This window comes from Mastacembelus armatus, chromosome 20 (assembly GCF_900324485.2).
Source record: "Mastacembelus armatus chromosome 20, fMasArm1.2, whole genome shotgun sequence".
Lineage (NCBI taxonomy): Eukaryota > Metazoa > Chordata > Actinopteri > Synbranchiformes > Mastacembelidae > Mastacembelus > Mastacembelus armatus.
Window position 1 is genome coordinate 8,054,090 of NC_046652.1, and position 13,698 is coordinate 8,067,787.

The 13,698-nt window shown below is 40.9% G+C and overlaps 1 protein-coding gene and 1 long non-coding RNA gene across 2 annotated transcripts; one reads left to right on the forward strand and one right to left on the reverse strand.

Annotated features, from left to right (window-relative positions):
* The first annotated feature begins 192 nt into the window (after positions 1 to 192).
* Positions 193 to 11,811, forward strand: gramd1c (GRAM domain containing 1c). Its single transcript, XM_026291922.1, has 18 exons — positions 193 to 324; positions 979 to 1,090; positions 1,510 to 1,633; positions 1,983 to 2,083; positions 3,773 to 3,868; positions 3,966 to 4,046; positions 5,774 to 5,892; positions 6,238 to 6,394; positions 6,504 to 6,663; positions 6,764 to 6,907; positions 6,989 to 7,107; positions 7,216 to 7,358; positions 7,447 to 7,550; positions 7,907 to 8,080; positions 8,202 to 8,268; positions 8,489 to 8,608; positions 9,000 to 9,105; positions 10,966 to 11,811. The coding sequence occupies exons 2-18, from the start codon at positions 992 to 994 to the stop codon at positions 11,032 to 11,034; spliced, it is 1,983 nt and encodes a 660-aa protein (XP_026147707.1). The 5' UTR covers positions 193 to 324; positions 979 to 991; the 3' UTR covers positions 11,035 to 11,811.
* Positions 1,084 to 5,897, reverse strand: LOC113121434 (uncharacterized). Its single transcript, XR_003294726.2, has 5 exons — positions 5,650 to 5,897; positions 3,511 to 3,662; positions 1,988 to 2,138; positions 1,496 to 1,562; positions 1,084 to 1,419 (listed from the first exon to the last, which is right to left on the reverse strand). It is a non-coding gene; the product is annotated as an uncharacterized LOC113121434 (long non-coding RNA).
* Positions 11,812 to 13,698: the final 1,887 nt, after the last annotated feature.

Sequence of the window (13,698 nt, forward strand, 5' to 3'; positions counted from 1 at the left end):
TAGATTGCTCACCTGATTACCTGCAGTCAAAAAGCATGGCTATTTTTAGAGTCTGCTTGTTCTGGAGGACTGGTGAATACATGAAGGGAGAGGTCATTTGACAGACCTTAACTAATTATGTGAAGACCAATGAGCGTCATCAATAAGATGACAACTCCCTTAAAGTATGTTCCCGTGGCTGAATGAGATGCACCTGCACCAAGGCGGAGGAGAGCACACTTCAACAAAGCTTCAGCGCTGTATCGGATAAACTAGTGTTACCTTGTTTTTGTTTTTTACTCGGTCTAAGAGATAACCTGAAATCCTGGGTCCACTCCGTGCTGGGTAAGTGACTGACACCAATTTTGTGGCAGAAAACCTGCATGACGAGACAGATCAATGAAGTTTCAGGACACCTGTGCGCTTATGGCACTGTGCGTAAAGTTTTTATGCGCGCTGTTGGCGGCTGCACATATCTGTCAACAATCTTACTCCATCTTGATCTAATTTGACAAACCATTCATGATATATATGATGATTTATATCAGCCAGCACAGTCAAAAAAAACAAACAAACAAAAAAAAAACGAACAGAAAGTAAGACATGTTCTGCATACGCATTAAAAATGATTGAAATAGTTTCACAAATCCAGGCTTATAAAAGACACCTCTCCACTTTTCACTGCTTTTTGTTGAAAATATAGACGGAAGTGCAGTAAGGTTTCTGTTCATTGGCATGACTACGCTCCCTCAGCACCGCCCTCCCCGTCAAACCAGTTTTGTTTCAGTGATAATGACATCCCCTGGGCTGCTGCTAGATATCCCTGTTTGCTGATATTTACCGCCAAGCTTCAGATCATACACTTAAAGTTCAATTCTCAAAAGACCCACACCTTTTTTTTTTTTTTTTTAACTTATTTTTCCCTCCAATGTGCTCATGCGCACATCCAAAATGAAGCTGTAAATCTGCAGTGAAATGATCACTTCTAAATGTGCGCAGTGTAGCAGAGCAGATGGACTTGGCATCCAACCGGTCAGGAGTGGGCAGTGATGACATTACAGATGAGACAACATCCTTGGTGGATGTCAGGTGGAGCTCTGATGAAGAAGAGGTAAATTAACTGAACTACCATACATGGCCCAGTATACAGACATGCTGCTGCTGCTAGAAGCATTTTTCTTCTCTATTATATTTAGCCTGTTGGATCCTTTTTATGATTTGCTCTAATAGAATTTACAGAAAATGGAAAACCTTTGACTGCCCTTGTGTTTGTGCAGCTTCATTACACCATGTTTCGCCTCACAGAAGTGGGATTGCTGTTGCCTCTGATGCAAACCCCAGAAGGCTGTTAATCCTGTTCATCTTGCTGGAGATGCCTCTTCATTTTTTTTCTTGTTCTGTTTGTTAAACTCTTCTACACAGCCTATCATTTCTTGTTTCCTGCACAAAACCAGAAATTGTAACGCTGTTAACTTTATAAATCTTGCATTACAATCTCAGTTTCAGTAATGTTCACCTGTCCTCCACCAGAGCCCTGATCCTCAGGGACAGTGTCTTGCTGCACCTCAGACCCCTGTGTCGACCTACAAACAGAGGTTTGATGAGTTTAGGAGGTTGTTCAAAGAACTGCAGGAGTCAGAGAGACTCATAGCAGGTGAGTTACAAAGGCTGTGTGTCACAGTAATGTGAACAGCAGTTGTGTTATTAAATTTATTATTTCAATGGTGAAATCCAGTATTTACACATTGTTTATGAACACATAAACCTCAGAAATCTATCTGAGGTCTGATTGAAATATGAATTTCAATTTTTTGTATCAGTTTAACAAAAAATGAAACAATGAATAACATTACTGGCCAAAGTCTTATAGTAAACTAAAAAATTCAAAAACACTATATTACACTGCTGTATTTTATTACATCGGTGTGTCGCACTGTGGGCACACTCATTTGTATGGATGATTTAGCAGCTCCAGCAGTCATGTGTACATTATATTTCGTCAGATTACCCATGTGCCCTCCAGCGGGACATTCTCTTCCAGGGACGCCTCTACCTCTCAGAGAACTGGCTCTGTTTCTACAGCAATGTGTTTCGGAGTACGAAGGTAATGACATGGTGTTGGGGACGGCACGAGGGAGGACCTCACAATCTGACTGCAGCTGTAAATATATTGACAAATCAACAAAATACACAAGTACAGTGTAAGATTATGGCAATACAAGAATAATAAATGTAAATAATAGTCTTAAGTCTTGAAGTGCACTTCAAAAGGAGTTAAATGTTTCAACAACTGAATCATACACCAATCAGGCATAACATTATGACCACTGAAGGTCTGCAGTGATCAGTATCTATCAAAGGTGGTCCAAGGAGGGACAGTGGAACAGGGTGATGGGTGGCCGAGGCTCATTGATGCACGTGGGGAGCGAAGGCTAGCCCGTGTGGTCTGATCCACCAGACGAGCTACTGTAGCTCAGATTACTGAAGAAGTTAATGCTGGTTCTGATAGAGAGGTATCATAATACACACTGCATTGTAGTTTGTTGTGTATGGGGCTGCATAGCCACAGACCATTCCAGGTGCCCGCGCTGACCCCTGTTCACGCCGAAAGCGCCAACAATGGGCACGTGAGCATCAGAACTGGACCACGGAGCAAAGGAAGAAGGTGGTCTGGTCCGAAGAATCATGTTTTCTTTTACATCATTTGGATGGCCTGGTGCATGTGCTTCACTTACCTGGGGAACACATGGCACGAGAATGCACTATGGGAAAAAGGCGAAGCAGTGTGAGGCAATGTTCTGCTGGGAAACCTTGGGTCTGACCATCCATGTGGGCGTTACTTTGACATGTACCACCCACCTAAGCATTGTTGCAGACCATGTACACCCTTTCTTGGAAACAGTATTCCCTGATGGTTGTGGCCTCTTTGAGCAGGATAATGTGCCCTGCCACAAAGCAAAAATGGACAACAACGAGTTTCAGGTGTGGACTTGGCCTTTAAATTCCCCAGATCTCAGTCCAATCAAGCATCTGTGGGATACACTGGACAAACAAGTCCGATCCATGGAGGCCCCACCTCACAACTTGCAGGACCTAACGGCTCTGCTACTAACATCTTGGTGCCAGATTCCACAGCACACCTTCAGGGGTCCAGTGGAGTCCATGTCTTGACAGGTCAGGGCTGTTTTGACAGCAAAAAGGGGGACCACCAAGCAGGTGGCCATAATTTTATGCCTGATCAGTGTACCAGGAAAACAGGGTCACATACATTTAGATTGTTTGTGCTCATACATTATTGTCTTAGAGAGCAATATATATTATGTTTTAAAGCAAGTCACCATATATAGCTATATTCAATTCACATCTTTGTTACTCTTATTAATTTGTTGGAAAATTATTTGCAGGTCAAATGAAATACAGCAAACATTCAAAAAAGTAATGAAGAAATTTAAAACAAATGTAAATGCAGAGCAACGTTTTCATACAAAATGAATAGTGTGATCTTTAAGATGCAAAAGTTTTAATACTTACAGAAACCAAAGCTACAAAAGGGGGAAAACAAAAAGGGAAATGGACTAACTGTTTTTCTTGTGGCAGCTTCAGTTGATGTCATGATATTGCAACATCTTTGCACATCTTTGTGAGCAGTAAGTTCACGCCTCTTCCTGGGAGTTGCTCAGTCACTAAAAGATGTAAACACAAAATAATTTCTGTGTAGGAAGGTCTGATGTTGTAACTCTGTTAAATGATGCATTAACTACCATAACCTTTAACCTTTTTTTTTTTTTTAAAGATTACACTGAGCCTCAAAGACATTTCAACTATGACCAGAGAAAAGACAGCTCGACTGATTCCTAATGCCATCCAGATCTGCACCAGCACAGAGAAGGTACAATGTGTTAAAAGAGAGCAGACAGTTTATTTCACGTGTGATTTTTAAAAACACAAATCTGAACTGTTTATCCCTTTTATGTCTTCACCTGCAGTTCTTCCTCACTTCATTCTCAGCAAGAGAAAAAAGTTATCAGAGCATTTTCCGCATGTGGCAAAACATACTTTTGGACAAGGTAAGGCCCAGCTCCACTGAGTGGATGTAACCCCCACAGCCTTCTCACCTAAAATACACCACATAGGAGCAAATATTCAACAACAGTCCCTGTTTCATCAGAGCAAAATAGACTTTACTGTTGTTGAATATCTTGACTGTTGTGACTAAGCACCTCCCAGAACACCAGCATAGACCATGCCTCTGTGTAGTTATTTACTCTGTTGTGCAGCACTGATCTAATCAGTATGAGGTTATCGGTGTGGTTATTGCATGCAATGTAAATATCTGCATACGGGTTTAACAGACACAGAATTCCTCATAGTGGGGTACTAATAATTCACCGACATGTATGTCAGGGCTGTAGTTAAAAATAAACCCACAAGAGTTCGGCGTAGCCACCTTTCACCCAATTCTTTGCACTGTTAATGTAAACAGATAATAAACAAACCAGAAAAGCATAAACTGAGTTTGCTTGCACAAAAAACTACATATGCAAACTCTATAGGCAGATTCATATGTCTTAACATTTTATAGGAGACGTGTAAAAACTTTAGAAAATATATTTGGAAGTTAAAGCACCACAGGCAGTGACTTGTCAGTTTATATGTACGTATGGAAAATAGTTGAAGACTATGAAACAAAAACAAATGCACAGTTAAATGTGGGATAAGAATATTTATATTATTATTCTTATAGCACTGCTGCTTTTACATGAAGGATCTGAATACTTCCACTAGGACCCACAAATAAACCCAACAGCTCAGCTTAGGCCTTTTTCTAAGGCAATGAAGGAGACGTGTTTATTTAACTCTTTGTAAATTGATAATAAATAATTAAATGACCACTGGGCACACGTCAGACAATAGTTTACGATTCCTCCGCACAGGCTCGGGGGATGTGCAGCGTAAACACCTGTTTGAAATCATCACCGTCAAAGGTTCATTGACCTCTTTTCAGGTGTGGCCATGACGGCTGATTTGCATTGACGACGTGTCAGCTTGTGTCGGGGCTCAAAGGAAGCTATTAGCGGGATTTTCTCTAAAAAGCGAGCAGCTTCTCTGGCCGCTTGAATTGTGCCTGAGCCGGACGTGAGACAGGTAGAACGAGCTTTTATTTACCATCACCTCTGCGTAAATCTGGGCGGTGCGTCTTTACGCCCCTGAACTCGCTCAAAGCCAGGACTTCCTGAATGTGAGCGCACGGTGCGTCCAGGTTACAGAGCGCTGTCTGACAGCCAGTTAAAGCTCACAGCTGCGGGGAAACGTAAGTACTGTCTGAGTGTTTAGTTGGACTCTAATGCTGACATCGGCTCCATATGGTTAAAAACAAAACAAACCGTGTTGCTTTAGCGCGCGTATACACAGATCTGCAAAACAGACCATTTATCTCTTTTCTCAATCTAAAGACCGTCTGTCTGCACGTTCAGCTATAGTTGTTTTTTCTCATATTAATTGTTTTTAGTGAAATTTCACGGATTGACCGTGTCTTGGTTGTCAAGGGTTAACAGAAAAATGTAAGCTGAGTATCTCAGCGGTTAATAAGGACAAAGTGTGCAGGCTGTTTGTTATTCGTGGAGATTAGCCTGTAAATTAAACTGTGTGAAAACTAAGTTTCCAGGTTACCTGCAAACCAGTTCTTTTTGTTAGGGTTTCTGTATCAGAGTCCTTGTTACTGGGCAAGAGGAAGAGATATCTGCAGGCGCTGGTTCCATGTCCTTGTGACCTCTTTGTTTTCCCCTGCTTTCAGCCTCTGACCAGCTTGGAGTTGTGGCAGATGGTTAAACAGCATTATGGGCAAGACCTGGGTCTGAGCCATGAAAACATGGAGAGCTTACAGATATCAGCAGAATCGAGCATGCAGTCCAGGTCTGCACACTCGCACCTGTCATCACATAACCACGCACAATTATGATTCATGGAAATATAATTTACCACCCATGTAGTGACTGCTATAACACACAGAGGTTTAAGTTGTTTCGTGTAAACTAGATTCATGTTGTTGTTCTGTAGCACATTACATATGTACTTCACAGTGCTGTCAAATGCTATAACAAAATTATTCTAGGACAGAAAAGTGACTGTTCAGAAAGTATATACAGACTGTTGTATCACATTAAATACCATATAGTATAATGTGTGAACAAAATAAACTATGTGCCAAACACAAATATATCCCTGAGGGACTCTCACAATGTGTCTGTTTACCTGTAGCCTAAGCGTGAGGCCTGTTAGCGATGATGGTCTAGGGAAGTTGGAGCGGACCTCATCGCTTCGCCTGCCTGTGATGGAGCATGGGCCCTTGGAGGCCTCCACTCCTCAAGGGGAGGATGCGCCTTCTTCTATTGGCTCACAGAACTCTGCAAACACAGTATGTAAAATGGGATTTCTCTCACATGATGTCACCTGTGCCTGTTTCAACACTAACAGCTGTGTGTTTTTTTAAAAATTTTTTTTTATTAATCATTGTGCTTATTTAGGATGACTCTCGCAACACCCCGTCTCAGCAGCGTCGTCTTCCCCCCTCACTGGATCGCCTCGTGCCAGAACGGGTTTCCAAACGTTCCTCGCTTTCTTTTGATCTTAACGCCAATGAGAACGGTGTGTCCGAGCAGAGCGAGTCAGAAAGCATCGAGGAAGGTGAGGCACAACCTAACCGCTGTAGAAAGCTGGAGCTTATTTATTTCACGTTCTTGTGGTTTAACATTTTTCTCTTTTTCTGCTCTTTTTGTGTCATCAGTGGAGGAGCGAGTGGGTTTGTCCCATGTGCAAGGGCGTCTCTACCTAAACAAGGTTTTCCACATGAGTGCTAACAAAATGTTTGAGCTGCTCTTCACCGATTCCAGCTTCATTCGCAGGTTTATGAATGTCAGGAAGATAACCAGTAAGACCAGTTCCTTTCTTCCATTCACAAAACCAATATACCAACCATTTGTAGCTGATTAAACCTGTCATGTGTTATTAGATACCAGCTTCACTGCCTGGCAAAAAGATGCTTTAGGAAATGCGAAGCGCAGTCTGAACTACACAATAACCATCAGCAACCCTCTTATTGGCAAATTCTCCACTGTGACAGAGAACCAGGTATCTTTACATTGCTGTGAATGGTGTGTACACACATGAATGAATGAATAAGCATGTTTTTTTGTGAGTAATTGCTCAGTGCTCATTAGTCTTCCATTTGTTTCTCAGACATTGTACAAAGAATCCAGGGATGGTCATTACTACCATGTTGACTCAGAGGTGTACACTCATGATGTTCCCTATCATGACTACTTCTACACACAAAACAGATACTATATTATAAGTACCTCGAAGCGGAAGAGTCGACTAAGGTGAAGCATTTTATATATATATATATATATATATATTTACTCCTATACATTGTAAGTGACTGGAATATAAAACATAATGTTCTGCTAGGGTCTACACTGATGTGAAGTATAAGAAGCATCCATGGGGTCTGGTCAAATCCTTTATCACCAAAAACTCCTGGAGTGGCATAGAAGATTATTTCAGACAGCTGGGTGAGTAGAAAATTGTATGCACACTGTGGAGAGCACTTTTTCCCCCCTCCAACATGCATCATACTCTGCTCCAGTGAAACATAATACAGCTGTACTTTCAAGGAAGGGGAAGGGAATATAATGGGCATGGGCAATATGACTGCAATCACTTAATGTCACTGTTATTACCATGTAAGTGCACTAAAGTTGAGCAGGAAAGCTTAATCAGTAGTTGGGATTTAATGTCTTTTAGCTATTCATGAAGCAGTGCCTACATGTACAGGGATGCCCTCTTTACTTTGAAACCACATGGTGTTTGTTCTGTCTTATATGATGTAATACTGGTTTGTTTGTGGTTTTGTCATGCCACTGTATAGAAGCAGAACTGCTGGAGGAGGAAGCAGAGATGAATCAAGGCGGTGGTGATACTGGGAAAGTGGGTGGCCTTCGAAGGAGGCGGCGGACTTACAGCAGGACTCTGCCAGAGCACATGAAGCAAGCAAACAAGCAGTATGGGCAAGACCCCGAACAGCACAGAGACAACAACATGGGTACATGACTTTAAATTATTTTTGAAGAAACCATGCAAAGCTTTCTCATGTAGAATGTAATCCGTGTTTTATTTTAAAACAGTCAGTATGTTTAAAAACTCCTTTCCCTACTATGTTTCAGGCCCCATAGAAATGAAAGGCCCATACCAATGGAACACCACTACAATAGTAGCTGGGATGAGTGTGATGTAAGTAAACAACCTGCAGACACACCTGTGAAACAATGTCGTTTATATTGTATGAGACATTTTGTCCTTAAGTTGGGTCTTTATTTTCAAGGTATGTATATGGAATGCAAAATCTGGAATGAAAAAACGTTGTGTGGTAATTTTTGGTACTGGGTCATCCAAACATCTCTCTCCTCTGCTGTTGTGAACACCACTAGTCATTTTTCTTTGACCCTTTCAGTTTGCTGATTCTGACGGTGCTGAATCTGGGGCTGTTTTTCAAACTATGGGCTATGGAGGACGTGGCCCATCGCATATACCTGAGCACAAAACATCGACTGAGGGAGAGGAGTGAGGCCAGGTCACAAAACTTTCTGTTCTTTTGCAACATGCAAATTTTTGATCTTTCATAGGTGATAACTATCAGTAGTGGCCATGATCACTCAGACAGCATAAGTGTTGGTGTGGGTGGAAAAGGGTCAGTCTTCTGCCTTTTTGTCTGTGGTCAGCCCACATACAAGAGAGCTCTTATTCTAATGACTCATGTTGAAGCTGCCTGTTTGTCAGCTTCTGCAAGTGTGGTTATATAATAAGTTATGTAGTATTGCACCAATACTCGGCTACTCTTAGATACTGTTACATTTCCTTCACTTTGGTAAAAAACACAAAGAGAGACAAACTTGTGAAGCAAAGGTGAATATCTGGTTGTGCACACAAGTGTAATTGCTCTATTTTTTTATGTTGTTTGACAGCCTGCCTCCTGAATATGGTCCCAGAGAGGAGTCTGGGTACAGGACCAGGGAAGAGGCACGCCTACTAAAAGCTGTACTGCAGGACTCCATCAGTCTTTTAGAACAGGTAGGTTGGATAGGTGTTTTAAGCTGGAAATGTACATAATCATTGAAAAGCCTGATTCTAACTCAAATGTGGCCTTGATTGTAGATCATAAAAAATTGTGCAATTCATCACAGATCTGTTATGTTAATTTTTTGTCTTCCTGAACATAGTTTGTAACTTTGAGAATGCACAAACTGAGATGTGGGGTGTAGGAAGACATTATGAGCTTCTAGGATGGACACTTAATGTCTCCAAGATGTCGTTGGATGTGTGATCAGTAATGTTTCTGAGATCACTGAGGGTGTCAAGTCTTTCATCATAATACCTTCTCACTGAGGGGACTCAGACAGGTTGATCAGGCCCTAGTTTGTGCCCCAGCAGCACTGGCCTATGGATCACTCTTGATCCAAAGCCATCTGGAGGGTGTCTTCACAGCCTCCATGCTCCTTTCTGGCACATGCCAGCATCTGACTTGCACGTTCTTCTTGATCCTTGCACACACCTCTTCTACCTCTTCCTTGCCTTCAGCCTTGTCAAAGCAAGGTTAAAAGACAATTTCTAAGACAGCCTGTCCTACTGCCACTGTCTCAAACAAAACCCTGTCTCAGCTGAGACTTAGCAACCTCCAGGCCCTCCTGAGTTTTCCACTTTCTACCTGTCTGGACCAAGATGCCTGCTGATGATACTTTGGGATCCTTGGAGCTCTGACAGGTGACATCCTGAACTCCTTGCTGAGGGAGCTGAAGTTTGATGCTTGTCCCATACAGGCTGTGTGTCAACCCCAGCCATCCATACAGGTAGCTACTGATGTTCCTCTCCAGGGTTATTTTATACACCAGCAAGGGCCAAAGTAGGATGTTACATTGTTAAATCCAAGCCTTTCCACGTTAGCCACACTTGTCAACTGCAGTTAACCAAGAATGAAGCTCCTTGCTAGTAATCTGGATTCATACTACATCCTTGAAGCTAGAGTCAGAGGCCTTGATTAGACTCTTGCCTGGTATCTCCATGATGGATAGGACTGGAAGAAGTGGAACTTGTCTACTTCTCTCCCCTCATTACCAGCATTACCCTGCATTTAGCTGGTTAAAAGCTCATCCTTGCCCAAGCGAGGAGCTCTTCCAGGCCCTGGTGTAGTGTTGACAATAAGGTTGCCCATGAAGGCCCAGACTCCTGATTTAGACAGAGGACTTCTGCGCTTCCTTTGGTGCCATGTTCATAGGATAGGTGAAGAGAGTAACTAATGGTGCGCCCAGAAGGTGCCATTCTGAAGTGAAGTTATGTTGATTTATTGATATCAGTGATTACTGTAACAGTGACACCAAGTTTGTTTGAATAAATCAACAGCAGCTCCTTGAGCTACTCTGTTGGGATTATAACATATCCTGGGTAGGCTGAGATTCCAGTGTCCAGACTTAACACTGGCTACTGTAGAAAAAAGCCGACAACAAATAGTCTAAACCCTAAGGATTTACTTCAAATCTGAGGGGGTTAAATAAGAAACTTGGGTTTGAAGCCATTTCTGTATCAGTTTCCCCTTTGGAGAACGGCAGGAAACTGTGTGCTAGGGATGGACGTGTTGCAGTTTAACTCAGAAATTAGTTAAATGGACTTGTATAGTGCTTTTTTTTTTTTTTTTTCTCAAACACATCACAGTATTTGCCTATAGTATTTTTTTGTGTATATATAAGAATAATTTAATGTCTTGCCGAGGGACACTTAGGGTTTCAGTAGTTATTCTTTAGAAAAGGCAGATGTGTAGCTGTAATTTTTCTATTTTACATCTTGCAGGAGTCCATCTTATTAATGTCTATCCTTTATCACACATTTGATTAAAACCTAAAGCAGGTGTTGCTGCTCAGTAAGTTCTTTTTCTCACAGCTCCGCAACTCTCTGGTGGTGCTGCAGCAAAACTTTGCTTTGGCCAATCAAACGGCAACACCACATTGATCCACCCCTCCTGACAACAGAGCATCTGACTCCAGCCCTTTGGAGGAAAGAAATGACTGTAGCACAGAGCTGCCTCTGAGGAAATTTCTGGTAACCAGTGATGTTGCCATAGAGCATCCCCAGGTCCCCAGGCGGTGGGGCATCAGGTGCTGACAGGACAGAGTTACAGTCAGCCACACAGGGAGCCATGGGTTTAGGTTTCTGGAGGGCACTACTGTCAGCTCCTGTGGCTGGCGTCTTTTTATTTTTCCATAAATAGTGGCATCAGATTTTAGAAAACCCTTTCCTGAGTGGTCTTTGAGCCTCAATGAACTAGTGTACATACTCACTTTTGATTTGTCCTTGGGAGGTAGTCATATTTAAAATATAATTTATGTCTAATGTTTTGCACACATTTTAATATTTGCACAACTAACTTGTGACCTTGGCTGTGTTTTAGATATTCAATTTTAGGTTTTAAAATAAATGCTAGAAATAGTGACTCAAATTTGAAAGTTTTTTTTCTTTTTGTAATCATAAATCATGTTTTTCTATTTGTACACTACAGGACTGTCTGTAACAATGAATGTACATTAAACTGCAAATAGAAAACTAACCTTGGATACTTAAATATTACTTGGGCTGGACTCATTAAAGGACAGCCTCTGTAAACTAAGCAGTTTTACCGTGGCTGATTTATTCTTGATTGTGTACATGTGTAACTGCACATTTACTTTGTTTTTCCTCTCAATTCTGCCTTGAGACACATTAAAAAGAATTATATGGTCTGATTTTAAATGGGTATGGTGGTTATGTTTATTCAGTAAAGGGTGTAGTAATGTCTGTGAAAATATCTCAGCTTATTTCAGTACTGTGCACTAATGCTGTCTATACTAGATGCAAGCTTGTTCTGTTATTCACATTTACAGAAACGATAGTCTATTTCACTCGGTGATGTACAAATTCAATTCACCTGATCTTTGTTGCTTATTTACGAAGTTGCTCTCACCTTTTGATGAAATGCAGTTTTGTGCATTTTCCCCTTACTTTACATGCAGAAGTATTTCTGCAAATCATACCTTTTTATTGATTTCTGTGCTGTACATTAGTCCTATTGTAGCGCTCTGTTTTATTCATCTATTTCATATTAGATGTCTTATTTTTGTTGCTAATATTTCAAGCTATAAGTAAGGTTTCTGAATCACATTGCTTTTTACATGCTGATTTTAATGAACACCTCTTATTTCACCAAATAAAGCGTTTCTACACATGCTATGTAACACACTGTGCCATGGTTGCTTATGTGCTACCATGAGATCAAATATATTTCTCTGTGAGAAGAATAGGCTTAAAGGGGGCCAAAGGCTCATTAATTAGTCTGGATTCACTGATGGAATAACTAGGCCTAACTGTTAACTGGATATAGCTGATCTCTGTATTTCTCTGATATTTAATTGAAGAGTCCCATGTTGGAAAAAAACTACTCTGAAGTCCACATTAATCCTTTTATGAGCCTTTTTATAAGTGACTGTGGCATGAGCTGCACACATTGTTGGAGACAGAACCAGAAGACTGAATATGTGTTTTGTTCCTTTGTCACAAGTGAAATACAACACTGTTGAGGCAGTCTTCAATTATTAAACTGGAATTCTGACCCTAGAATGATTTTATATGCTTTTATAACCTCCTCATGACATAATGTTAATTATTTTGTATCTGCAGCTAAGATTAGTTTATGCTGTTACATACTGTATTTTATTATAGGCATGTTTTATTGCAATATCCAGTGGGTCAAAAGTAACTGAGTACATTTGCTCAAGTACTGACCTTAATCAGACTTTTGGGGAAAACTACTTCTACTTGAGTATTTTTTTTTTTTATGTTACTTATGTTCTTAAACTTCACAGATGTTTTCATGTATCTGCATAGAAAGTATATAACTACTGTTGAAAAGTTTACATTTACATAGATTACATAGATTTACATTTACATATTTACATAGGCCTCTTAAAATGTAGCCAACCAATTGTTTATGGCCCTTTGAACCAGATTAGGACATGCTGCAGATAGGAAGATGTCCAAGCCTGTGGAAGAGGAGAATGCAATACATGACAGGAGGAGATCAACCCTATCTGTACATTTAGAGGACTATGATCAGAGCTTAGTTTGTGCTAGATCTTGCTGCAAAGGGTACAGTAGGCTACCTATTTGTGCCAATATGTTACCAAAAAAAAAATACACACACACACATATGTATTTTTTTTTTTTTTTTTGGTATATATAAATATATAAAAATCATGTATCAGGTATCATGTCTCACCAGGACACACTGGCCTTAGGGGCATGTCACAGATAGATGTGCATATCAGGATGGCAAATATCAGGATTGGTGAAGAGGTGTATACATGACCTGTTACTCCTTTAATCTGTCTATTAAAACTGTCTGACTAAACCCAGAGCACAGCAGCCCCTCACTCCCTAGACCTAAGTGAGGCCCTTTTCCTCTGAATCTAGTTTCCTTCAGTGAACCACAAATCCACAAATCAAGGGTCAGCTGTTCAAACTGCCTCAATATACAAGCCTAACAGGCATCGATAATCTTGCCATATAAAAAACCATTGCTGCAGTGGCCCCTGTTGACAACTGAGTGGATTGCTGAAAGACATTATGTTGTTTCCTAATGTA